Consider the following 12,729-nt stretch of genomic DNA (forward strand, 5'->3'; position numbering starts at 1 on the left):
GTGGTGGACGCGCGCAGTCACAGCGTGGGCGAGCCTCGGCTCGGTGGTCCACAGCCTGACGCTCGCATCCTCTGTCTCGCATCCTCTCACTCAGGTGCTTGGAGCCGGCCGGGAGCGCGAGCCCACCTGTGTGTGCGCGCTTCGGCACGCGCGCCGGCCCGGGGGCCGCGAGAGGCTCACGGCAGCCAATGGGGCGGGGCGCCGCGCGCCGGAGGCGGGGCCGTGACGCGCGCGCCTCGTGACCCCGCTCGCGGCCTGGGCCCGAGGAAGCCGGAAGCGGCGGCGGTCAGCAGCACCGGCTGGGGGTGGAGAGGCGGCAGGGAGTGCCTTGGGGTTTTTGAACCCCGCAATGGGCCCGGGCGCGACAGTCGCGCGGCGGAGGTCGTTGCTTCTGCCGCGGCTGCTGCTGGTGCCGCTGCTGTGGTCGGGGCTGGCTCTGGGCGCTCTCGCCGTGGTCAGCAGACCCCATAGGGTCCTTCACGACCTCCTATCGGAGCAGCAGTTGCTGGAGGTGGAGGACTTGTCCCTGGCGCTGCTGCAAGGCGGAAGGCTGGGGCCGCTGTCACTACCGCCGGACCTGCCGGATCTGGATCCCGAGTGTCGGGAGCTGTTACTGGACTTCGCCAACAGCAGCGCAGAGCTGACCGGGTGCCTGGTGCGCAGCGCCCGGCCGGTGCGCCTCTGTCAGACCTGCTACCCCCTCTTCCAACAGGTCGCCAACAGGATGGACAACATCAGTCGAGCCGTGGGGGTGGGTAGAGGAGCACACCCGGGACCTCCGGCATGGCGGGTTGGGAAAGGAGGATGTAATGGTGGTTTACTCGGGGCGGGGGGCGGGGGTGGCTCAGTTTCTCTGTTTGTAAGGAAAAGGGATTGTAGTTTGGGGCATCAGAAGAGTGGGTGGTATTATAGGTCTTGGAGTTTGGAGTTTTGCCTCCATGGCTGCTTTTGGGCATCTTCTTGATACATATTTGCAGATAGGTATGGCTGTTTTTCGTGGGGATCCTGCACCCTTAACCCTACTTTTCCTTTCCCTCCCTTCCTTTACTCCTTCACCCCACTGTGATACAGCTTCTTCCTATCTCTACCAGGTGTTCCCAGGAAGGACTCTTTCCCGAAACTCCGAGTGGGGCAACTGTAGTGTGGTTAGGGGGCTTGAGCTTTGTAGCCAGGTAATATCAGATCCGCCACTTTATAGCAGCTTGGTCTTGGATTAATTATCTTATAGTCTTAGTTTACTCCTCTGCAAAATGGAGAAAAACAGCTGTCTGATGTGACTGTTACAAAGATTAAACGAGGTAACATAGGAGAGCTTATTTTAGTGATTAAGACAGTGTGCAGCCAGTCAGCCAGGAATCCAGTTTGTATTAGGCGGCATATTCTGGGCAAGTGACTTACATTCTCTATGTCTTTTTTCTTATTGATTAAGATAAAAAGAGCTCTTAGAAAACAAACACATAGTAGTAGTTCTCAGTTAATGGGAGCTAAAATTTTGGAAAGTGATATAACTGTCCTCCATTTTTGGTACTCTTAGTCCTTTTCTGGTCATGTGGTAGGTCCTGTGAGGGTTTTAATGAAAAAGAGAGAAAGGGAGAAAGGAAGAGAATACATGTTTCTGGTAATAAGAAACTTACAGGGTCTAGAGTCCTAAAGGGTAAGAGTGTCAGGCCTGGTAGGAGTCATGAGGTGTGGGCTGGATATGCCTTGTAAAGGAAAAACATGAAGAATGACATTGGGATTGTGGAGAGGGAAAGTTCCTCTTGTATTGAGAGGACAAGTAGTCTCACAAAAATGTGATTGGAATTATTGCATAAATCATAGTTGGTGTGACAAAATATGACCTTGCATAGAGATGTATCCTGCTTTAAGTGAGCAGGATAGTGAGTAACTGATACTACTTAACAGATCTAGGTTTTTTTTAAATTTTTTTTTACATAAATATGAAATTTACTTGCATTAAATAAGTTATATAGTCAATCTCTCTGTAAAGAGCTAGTTTTCAAGTTTGGAAAAAACAAGTAAAACCAATGAATCACTAAAATAGCAGTTAGTAAAAGTTCATTGTGCACACACCAAAAAAGACAGTTTGCAACCTGGGAGACCTCAAACCAAAACCTGGAATGAGGCTTAGAGATGCATTGTTATAAAGCAATGTACATAGTATGGAAGAGTGCATTAGTTCTTCACAGAGTTGGTTACAATATAGGAACTTTCTTTTTATTTTTCATAGGAATTTTCTTAAAAGAGAATGGCTTAACAATTACCTCATATCAATTTTGGGGAACAGTATAAGTCTGGTTTATGATTTTCCAAAGAGAGAAGAAGTGGCCAGGTCAGGTTAACCTCACTTGTCTTGCAAGATAAGCTAAATTAAGCTTTTGTTTGTATGACTAAATTGATTTTGTCTGATCAGGGAATGTTCAAGTCTGGTCTCCATTTGTATTTGATTTTAACATAGTTTAAATAAATTTAGGGTTACCTGCGATATTTTCCAGGCATACTTCTATTAGATATAACATATATCCCTATCTATCTGTCTTCCAATGAGTTAAAAATAAAGTACCCAAGACTTGTCCCTGTCACTATATAGCAAGGTATGATATGACATCATGTTCTGTTTTGAGCAAATTCGTGAGTTGTTTTGTGGCCAAGGTGATTAAATAATGATACAGTGTGGATCTTTTGAGGGAGCAAATGCTTTCCTCATTTGTGTAGATACTGTGGAATTAAGAAGAGGTTAAAAAACTACCCCCCCAAAAAATAAAAAAATAAAAATAAAAAACTACCCCAGACTCTAGTGGTGCAGTATTATGATCATCACCCAATCTGTGTTTGAATTTCCACATGAATTCCTCATTGCCCAAGAGAGGCATGGTGAGGGTCTGGGGGAGGGGTGTAGAAACTTCCTTCTTCCTCTCATTTGTGCCTGTTAAATTCTCTCAGTGATCTGAGCATCAGACTCACTTTACCCTCGTATGGAAGGAAGAGGCAAGAGTTAAAAAAAAAAAAAAAAAAAAGAGAAAAAGAAAAACCCTTTACTCAATCTGGATTTCTTCTCTAATTCATCTTAGACCTTGACATCTTTCCCTTCCTTTCCTCAGTAGAGGTGGATGTGCTTTGCTAGCTCAAAAGCATTATTTCCAAGGTTCTGAGGTTCTTCATGGATTTAATAGGCTTTCTTAGATTGGTTTGGGAATTGAATCATAATGTGTAATAATGAACTTATGGAAAAAAAGTGTTCTGAGTTTTTTAGAAGTGAACTTGAAGGAATCAGTTGTTCTTTGTGTGTGGCAAGGGGGAGGTCATTTCTAGGGAGTAATGTATTTGTCCTACATAGACTCAATCTTTCCCTTAAATCAGTTTAATCAGCAAGCACATGTTATTTATTTTTTTAAATATTTTATTTATTTGTTTGACAGAGAGATCACAAGTAGGCAGAGAGGCAGGCAGAGAGAGAGGGGGAAGCAGGCTCCCCGCCAAGCAGAGAGCCTTATGTGGGGGCTCGATCCCAGGACCATGAGACCATGACCTGAGTCGAAGGCAGAGGCTTAACCCACTGAGCCACACAGGCGCCCCAGCACATATTATTCTTAAATATTGGGCTGGTAAAACAATACAGTAGGAAAAGAAGGATAAGGCCCAAGCTTCAAACTATCAACATAGTTGGGGGAAACAAACCTATTTTGAGAAGAAGAAAAAAGGAAAAAAATCATCAATGTGAATGTTATATTTTGAACAATAGCAATTTATAGCAAAAAGGTTAAGGGAGATGCTGAATTGAAGGGGGGAACAGAGCCAGGTGGGGTTAATCAAAGAAAACCTATAAGCTGAATTTTGAATAAGATATCCTTTATCATCTCTTCAGGGTGAATCCATGTCCATGGATTAATTGAGAGAGGAGGGAAGTATAACAAGGAGAAAAAGAATCAAAGGTAGAAATTTGCACGCTATTTCTCTGTTACAGCAAGCTCATTCATTTAATCTAACAGAATTGTCTAGTGAGAATTCTCTCTTGTCACTTCCTCTTGGAATTACTGAGACAAGAACCACGTATAGTTTTATTATCTGAAGGTAAAGAATACAGTGATTTGTGAAACTTGAGTGGTATGAGTGACTGATTTCCTCTGCCTTGGAGTCATGCTTTCTTCTTTTAGTATGAACTGATAGTGATTTCACTGAGCTGTTCAGCATCCTCAGAGAAGTTGCCAGGATGCTTTGACCCCCACACTTAGCTCTCTCTCATTCTACTTCGTTTGTTTAAAATTTATATAGGTAGGTATAGATATATAAAGATATGTGTGTATATATTTATGAAGGTGCTAGTGATTAGGGGTATGTACCTAGAACCATTCAACATACTTTTAGAAAAAATTTTATTTATTTATTTATTTATTTTCTTGGCATACTTTTTTTGGCTATAGACTGATAAACTCTTAGAAATATACGGAGAAACTCAGAACATAGAATAATATAATAATCTTTCATTAGTGATCAGAAAATAATGCTTCTTGGGGCACCTGGGTGGCTCAGTGGGTTAAGCCTCTGCCTTCGGCTCAGGTCATGGTCCCAGGGTCCTGGAATGGAGCCCCGCATCGGGCTCTCTGCTCAGCGGGAAGCCTTCTTCCTCCTCTCTCTCTCTGTCTGCCTCTCTGCCTACTTATGATCTCTGTCAAATAAATAAAATCTTAAAAAAGAAAAAAGAAAATAATGCTTCTTATGCATTTAATTCAAGATTATTGGGAACCTAGCATGTGCAGGCTAGTAGTTACTAAGGATATAGCTGTGAATAAGCAGAACTTGTAGTCTGGTAGGGAAAACAGATATTAAGCATGTAATAATACAAGTAATTATTTAGTCCAGGTGCGATAAGTGTTGCAGAGTAAAAAACGCCAGAGGCTTCCAAAGCATATAATAAGGGAGCTGATCTTGACTAGGGCTAGTAGTAGGTAGAGTGGTCAGTGGTTAAAGATGATATTTAAAATCTGAGAGGGTTTGGGGCAAGGGTGAGAAGGAGTACATGTAAAAAGTAGCAGGTGTGAAGACTGAGTCTGGTGTTGTTTGAGCAGTAGAGATTCTGTAGAATGATATGACCAGATTCTAGTTACTTGAGGGAAAGTGGAGGGAACAGAAGATGGGGATGGGAGGGGAAGAGTAGGTGTGGGAGGTAAATTAAGAGACTCTTGCAGGAATGGGAGAAATGGTGGCTAGGCTACATGGGGACCATTTTGATGGGAGTGGGGAATGGACAGATTTCAGAGATATGTAGGAGGTAGAATTGACAAGATTTGGTAGTTAACCTCAGGGAGGGTTCTTGAAGTCCCAGGGTTTATGCCATTCCTTATACTTTCTGTATCCTCAAAACCCAGGATTCTTAGATAGAGTGCCTGGTAAGTAAGTAGTAGGAGTTAAATAACTTCGAAAGAATGAAGTGTCAGCACGACCTAATTTTTTGCTTGGGGCAAAAGGGAAAAGAAATCAATAAGGATCAACTAATTTAGGAACTTAGATTTACTTTTTTGCATAGTGTGAGTTTTCATTAAAGTGATCTGTGGAAAGCATATTCTCTGTGGATATGAACTATTTGGGTGCAAAATTGGTGTGTCCCATTTTCTTGTGACTTATAAGGTTTTGAACCAAAAATTTCCCAGAAGATGACACTTAAATATTTTGTAATCATTTACTCACCAGATAAATTATGTAAGTAGTATATGTTCATTGTAGAAGAATTTACTATAAAAGAGGCAAAAAAGAAAATGAAAATGAAAATGACCTTATTTCCAGTATTCAGAGATAACCAGTGCTGCATTTTGATGAAAGCTTTCCAGAATTTTTCCTCTGTATAAAAAGTAAGAAATATGATGCACACAATTTGGCCTAAGTGGTTGACATTGTTCAACAGAAGCAAGTATTTATTTAAGAAGCAAAGATTTTCTTCCCTTGATGGTGAACCTGGTATCAATAAATATTTAGTTGTTTTTGTTTTATTACAGTTATTAATGACATAATTATTTGATTATATCAAACAAAATGTTAAAAAATGCTTTTAATAAATACTTTAGTTATTTTGATAAGGTTTTTTTTGTCATTATTGTTTTGTTTGTTTTTTTTTGCCTAAAGCTGTTGTTTGGGAAGTCTAAAAATATTCAGATTGTATTTTTCTGTCTTTTTGTTACAGAATACCTCAGAGAGTCATAGTTGTGCCAAAAGTCTCTTAATGGCAGATAGAATGCAGATAGTTGTGATTCTGTCTGAGTTTTTTAATTCTACCTGGCAGAAGGCAAATTGTGCAAGTAAGTAATTCTTTCATTTTCATGTTGCAGTTACGGTTCAATAGTATAGATGTCAGATTTTATTTTAGTGAATTTTGAGATCTTTGAAGCTAGATAATACTTTTTATTACTAAGTTTAAATGAACTACTATTAGCATCATGGTTTATTAGTGGGAATGACTTGGGCAAATATTGAAAGGCGGAAAAGTGTAGTAGTTAACAGAATGAACTTTGCAGTCAGACAGATCTGGCCTTGATTCTAAGCTCTGCCACTTCTTAACCCTGACTCACTAGCAGTCAAATCTTGGGCTTGTAAATTCTCCTCTTGGACCTTCAGTTTCCTCATCTGATTTGGGGATAAATTGGAGATAATAATGCAGCTTACCTTATAAGATTGTTTTTAGGATTAAATGAAAAATATTATGTAAAGAACTTCTCTGAGTAGCTGGCACATAATGTTGAAGAAATGTTAACTGTTTAATAAGAATTATGATGTTTATAATCTGTCAAATGGTGGTGATGGAAGGTGGTAACATCTGTTCTACCGGTTTTATAAGTTTATATGTATTTGTATAACAGAATGAGATCTATTTTCAGGCACTCTTTGGAAAAATTAAAACCACTGTTTCAGTTTGTGTTTTGACTACCAGCTGTGTACTAAGCAGGTCTTATTTTCCATGCCTTATAATTTAGTGGGGGAGAAATTTATGTTTATAGGATAACCTAAGGCAGACAAATAAATGCTTTAATAAAGTCAGAGAATCCTGGGGGGAAGTAGAGATGAGAGGAAGGACACCGCTGAGAGCTGGGCATCATGGAGAGAGGCACAGAGGAGTGAAAGAATAGTAGGTGTTCTAGGGTCTGGAAGCCCAGTGGGAAGTAAAGTTGGAAAAGGAAAGTAGGACCTTGACTGATACAGTAGTTTATTGCAATAGTATTTTGGACATTTACAAAACACATGGAATATTAAAGGCAGTAAGAAGTACTACAGGTTAAAAAAAATCTTTTTCAACATTGAAGCTAGCACTTCGCAAGCTTTTTTTTAAACTGTATTTCATTAAAAAATTATTGAAGTATAGTTGACCTATAGTGTTACATTAATTTCGGGGGTGCAGCTTAGCAATTCGACAATTCTATACATTACTCAGTGCTTACCACAGCAACTATAGTCCCTATCTATAGCTCTTTTTTTTTTTCTTTTTTGCTATGAAGACCCTGTATTTTTTCTTTTTATGGAATTCCACTGGAAGAGGAAGAGAGAGACCAGTGAGGAAGTTATTACAAAATAGTTTAGGCAAGACGCAAAGAAAACAAAGTAAGGCATGGGCAGGAGAAATCGACAGGATTAAAAAAAATCTGTGCGCCTGTAAGTTGTTAATGAGTTTAACTTTTTTGACTTTTTTTTAAAAAAAGATTTTATTTATTTATTTGACAGAGAGAGATCACAAGTAGACAGAGAGGCAGGCAGAGAGAGAGAGGGAAGCAGGCTCCCTGCTGAGCAGAGAGCCCAATGCGGGACTCGATCCCAGGACCCTGAGATCATGACCTGAGCCAAAGGCAGCGGCTTAACCTACTGAGCCATCCAGGCACCACCCCCCCCACCGAGTTTAACTTTTTTAAGGACTTGTCTTTTTATTTAGTTCATATGAGAAAAACTAAATGGCAAAAAGACCCCCGCTAAGTTTCTTTTCTTTGTAGTACATTGTGGTATATCGATTATTGACGCTTTTTAGTTTTGTCTCTATTAATTGAGATTTTCTGGTAATTTGAACAGTGGCTTGGCTGACAGTTACTTTTTTTTTTTTTGTAAGAGCAAAAGTTTTACTCCGTTGGTGTAAAAGTTTCTAATAGGGGCGCCTGGGTGACTCAGTGGGTTAAGCCTCTGCCTTCGGCTCGGGCCATGGTCTCAGGGTCCTGGGATCGAGCCCCACGTCAGGCTTTCTGCTCATTGGGGAGCCTGCTTCTCCCCTTCTCTCTCTGCTTGCCTCTCTGCCTACTTGTGATCTCTGTCTGTCAAATAAATAAAATCTTTAAAAAGAAAGTTTCTAGTAAAATATGATGGAACAGTTTGCTTAACCTGTATGGGAGAGCTATTTTTAAGTATTCTTAAACCCTTATTTCCATTGATAAAGAAAAATATGTTAATTATAAACAATTTAAAATTAGTTAGAATAAATGGATATATATTGGTTTCACTTCTTTTGACTTGTGTGATTTAATTTTTATATTTGAGAGGTAAAACATCTTTTCTTTAAAAGATGTTTTGTGACAATGACTTCACTAATTCAAAGGAGCTTTCTTTTCAAGTTAGTTCAAAAAGAAGGAAAACATTTTGCTGCATATTTACTTAATATGTAGTTATAAAATTCTTTAGAATGAATTCTTAGGTTAACTTTGTTTTTCTGTGAGCCATCATATCTTGAAAATATTCCTTGATTGAACTTCTTTTGAAGAACAAATGAAATGCTTACTTCTAATTAAAAATAACTTGGTCAAGACATGTGGTCAGGTGAAAGAAGCCAGATGCATTTATGCTATTTACATGCTTGATATTATGGAAAACCTAATCTTTTACTAAAAATATAAATGTAAAATACTCTCTTTTTCTAAAGAGCAATTAACAGTACATAAAATTAAATGTGAAAAATTTTTTTAATAGAGTTGTGCATTTTCTAGGAAAATGTAAATGCTCAGCAGTGATCTGGCCTCAATTTCTCATTAAATTGCATCTCTAGCAACCAGACCTATTAAAGACTAATTTCATGGGATCCTTACTCTTTGTTTCTTTTTTTAAAGATTTATTTATTTGAGATGAGGTGGGGCAAAAGGAGAGGGAGAGAGAATCTTAATTCTCTCTATGCTGAGTACAGAGTCAGATGCAGGGCTTGAACCCAGGACCCTGAGATTACAAACTGAGTAGAAACCAAGAGTTGGATGCTTAACCAACTGAGCCACCCAGGTGCCCCGACTTTAATTTTCTTAATGAATGATGATAAAGGTTTCCATTTACTTGTGCACTTAGAAGAAAATCTATTTCCTACCTGTTCATTGTTTTTTAAATCATTGACCTTTAGAAATATGTAGAAGAATACAAGGGATATTTACTCTTTTAATAAATGGAAGACAACAGTTTTATTATGTTACAATTTTAAAGGAATTATGCCTGGTCAGAAGTTTGTTTGGATGTTGTAATTTTGTACTGTAGGAAACTAGTAACTACTACTCCAAAATATGACTATAGGACACCAGAATATGCCACCCCGAAAAATGCCTCTTTGTTATGAGGATAATTTTGAGTGGATTACTTTGATAAACATCAGACACAGGAGAAGCTCTGAAGACAGAGTAGAAGTAACCACTTTATAAGGGAAATTTGTATTTATAAAGAAAATCTCTATTTGTAAGAGTATTTCCTTCTCTGTTACCAAGAAACAGATGACTCTAAATCACAAATGAATCTTAAAAATGGAAAAGGCAGGGACATACATCTACATAACTAACCTTATATTTGTTTACCATGCTTCTCCTGGTCAGTTCTTCATAACCAGCCTCCCTCATACTCTTTCTTTGTTTTCAGCTGAAGGTGACATTTAAGCCTGAATTCTAAGCCATCTCTTTGAGTTACTCATTTTTCTTGTGCATCTGCCACGTATATATGAGAGATAAAAGTTAACAAACTTCTGTTTGTCTTTCTCTTGTTACCTGTCTTATTGCAAGAGCCCTAGTTGAGAACTTAGAAAAATAGAGGGAAAATCATTTTTCCTTTACAATATATACATGAATATCATGATATAAATTTAAAATTTTCTGGATTATTTGCCTTTTTATATAAATACAAAGAAAAACATTGTTCTCAGAATTTGTGTGAAATTATTAAACTCAAGCGACTGACCCATTTGCCTCCATTACCTTTTTGTGATGATCTAGTTAATTAAATTTGCAAATACACCCCGATGGGTGAGGCCAACAATAAGGATCTTTAATGATGAATAATATGGAATCCATTCATTCTAGCACCTAAAAGATAAAATAGGAAGGGAAAAAATGACAAAGTATGAACAAAAACTACTGATATGTTTAAAAAATTGGGTTTTTGTTGTTATTTGTTTTTGGTTTTGGTATCTTTGTTTTGATTTGTTTTCATAAAAAATTGTTTTTATTTAACAGACAGAGATCACAAGTAGGCAGAGAGTTAGGTGGGGTTGGGGGGGGTTGGGAAGCAGGCTCCCCACTGAGCAGAGAGCCTGATGTGGAGCTCCATCCCAGAACCCTAGGATCATGACGTGAGCCAAAGGCTGAGGCTTTAACCCACTGACCCACCCAGGCGCCCCTAAAAAATTGCTTTTAATGGAGAGTTAAACCAATATGGTATCCATTTTGTAAGAATGTATCTCTTGATATAAAATGACTATTTTTTTCATCCTCTCTGCTAGCAAATGCAGAACTATAAAATTATACTGGTAAAAATCTTTTTAAGTGAATTTAAGAGACCATTTTTAAAAAAGATTTTATTTATTTATTTGACAGACAGAGATCACAAGTAGGCAGAGAGGCAGGCAGAGAGAGAGGAAGGGAAGCAGGCTCCCCACTGAGCAGAGAGCCCAAAGTGGGCCTCAATCCCAGGACCCTGGGATCATGACCCAAGCCGAAGGCAGAGGCTTTAACCCACTGAGCCACCCAGGTACCCTGAGACTATTTTTAAAAAAGAATATTACTTAAAATATAAAAATACAAACCAATTTAAAAGATTATTAAAAGGACACCTGGGTGGTTCATTTGATTGAGCTCCTGACTCTTCGTTTTGGCTCGGGTCATAATCTCAGGGTTGTAAGATTGAAACCAGTGTCAGTGTGGAGTCTACTTGTCCCTCTCTGTCCCCCTCTGCCCTCCCTTTTAAAAATAAATAAATAAATAAAAGCTTAAAAAGGATTATTAAAAACGTAAAAATATAAAAGCTAAAATACTGTTTAAAAGAATATTATTAAAATTAATACACTGCCATAAACCACCTTTCCTTTCTACTTGATCTAGCTGTGGGTTGACATCTTGTCTCTGCAGTTATTAGTTGATGAAAGGAAGGCTAGAAACCCAATAGAAAGGAGAGTGTGATCCATGTACCACTCCTATCTCTTTTATCTTTAGAATTCCTGTGTCTTTGAATGATATTAGTCTTGGTAGGAAAGAAGCTTCTGGAAATTGATGGAGACTTAAAAAAAATGTTAATAGCTCAGCTCTTCCAATTCACGTTACAAATAACAGGGAAACTAGTTCTTGTGGAGACTGCTAAGTAGTAAAGAAAATATATTAATATTTCTCCTGTACAGAATTTCATAGCATATTGTTGACATAGGGATAGTCTTCTTGTTGCCATACTTCTTAGTTATCCTGTGCATTTGACAGTTGAATAATTAGCAGGCTCACAAGCTTTGATGAGACCATGGGTTGTTTTATGGTAAAGTGTTTTGGTTCTCTGTTTTTTCTTTTTTGAACTATATTGAAATATAATAGACATATAATATGGGTTTAAAAAGGTGTACAGTGTATTTATTTGATCTATATTGCAAAATGATTACCATCATGGTGTGAGGTGTAATGTGTCGCATAATTACCATTTCTTTTCTGTGGTGAGAAAGTTTAAGAGTTACTCTCTTAGCAACATTCAAATATAGAAGTATATAAGACAGTATTACTAACTATAATCACCGTGCTGTACATTAGATTCCTGGGACTGACTGATCTTTAAACTGGAGGTTTGTATCCTTTGACCAACATCTCCTCATTTTCTTGAGCCCCCTGGCAATCATCATCCTTCTCTTTCTATGAATTCAGCTGGGGTTTATTCCTGGTTCTATTCCATTGGTCTCCTTTCCTGTGATAAGAGTCCATCTTACCTAGTTGATGGAATTTCCAGGAAAGGGATTTATGATAATCGAGTTTCTTTTGGAAGATCTGTTTTTAGGTAGATAAGTGCAATTCACAGAAAGCTTTCTACATTTACTGTTTTTCAAGTGACTTTAGCTCAAAATATCTTTAAGGAAAGGGGCATATTTTTAGCACTTACTGTGTCTTGTCTTCTTTAAAAGTCAATATTAAGTGGCTCAGTCGGTTAAGCCAGCTCAGGTCATGATCCCAAAGTCTCGGGATTGAGTCCCCATCGGGCTCCCCCATTAGCAGGGAGTCTGCTTCTCCCTCTGCCCCTCCTCCTACTCGTTCTCTCCCTCTCTCTCTCTCTCTCTCTCTCTCTCACATTCTCTCAAGTAAATACATGAAATCTTTTTAAAAAAGGTGAATAATAAAACTACATGGTTAACCAAAAGTTCAGTTAAACAGAACCCCTCTTTTTCATTTTATACATGGTAATTTACTAAGCATTAGACTCACTTATTTGTATCTTATAATTTAAGAAGTCTCTGTTTTCATACTCATTAAACCTAATTATGTTCTTCAGGTACAAAGTTCT

At 38.5% G+C, this 12,729-nt stretch overlaps 1 protein-coding gene across 1 annotated transcript in view; it reads left to right on the forward strand.

Moving 5' to 3' along the window:
* Positions 1-236: 236 nt before the first annotated feature.
* Positions 237-12,729, forward strand: part of OSTM1 (osteoclastogenesis associated transmembrane protein 1) — a 36,082-nt gene continuing 23,589 nt past the window's right edge. Inside the window, exons 1-2 of the mRNA XM_032338885.1 lie at positions 237-751; positions 6,176-6,290. Of these exons, the coding sequence (XP_032194776.1) occupies positions 350-751; positions 6,176-6,290 (517 nt within the window). The 5' untranslated portion in view covers positions 237-349. The remainder of the gene's footprint in view (positions 752-6,175; positions 6,291-12,729) is intronic.

The sequence above is a fragment of the Mustela erminea genome, chromosome 4 (assembly GCF_009829155.1).
Source record: "Mustela erminea isolate mMusErm1 chromosome 4, mMusErm1.Pri, whole genome shotgun sequence".
Classification (NCBI taxonomy): Eukaryota; Metazoa; Chordata; class Mammalia; order Carnivora; family Mustelidae; genus Mustela; species Mustela erminea.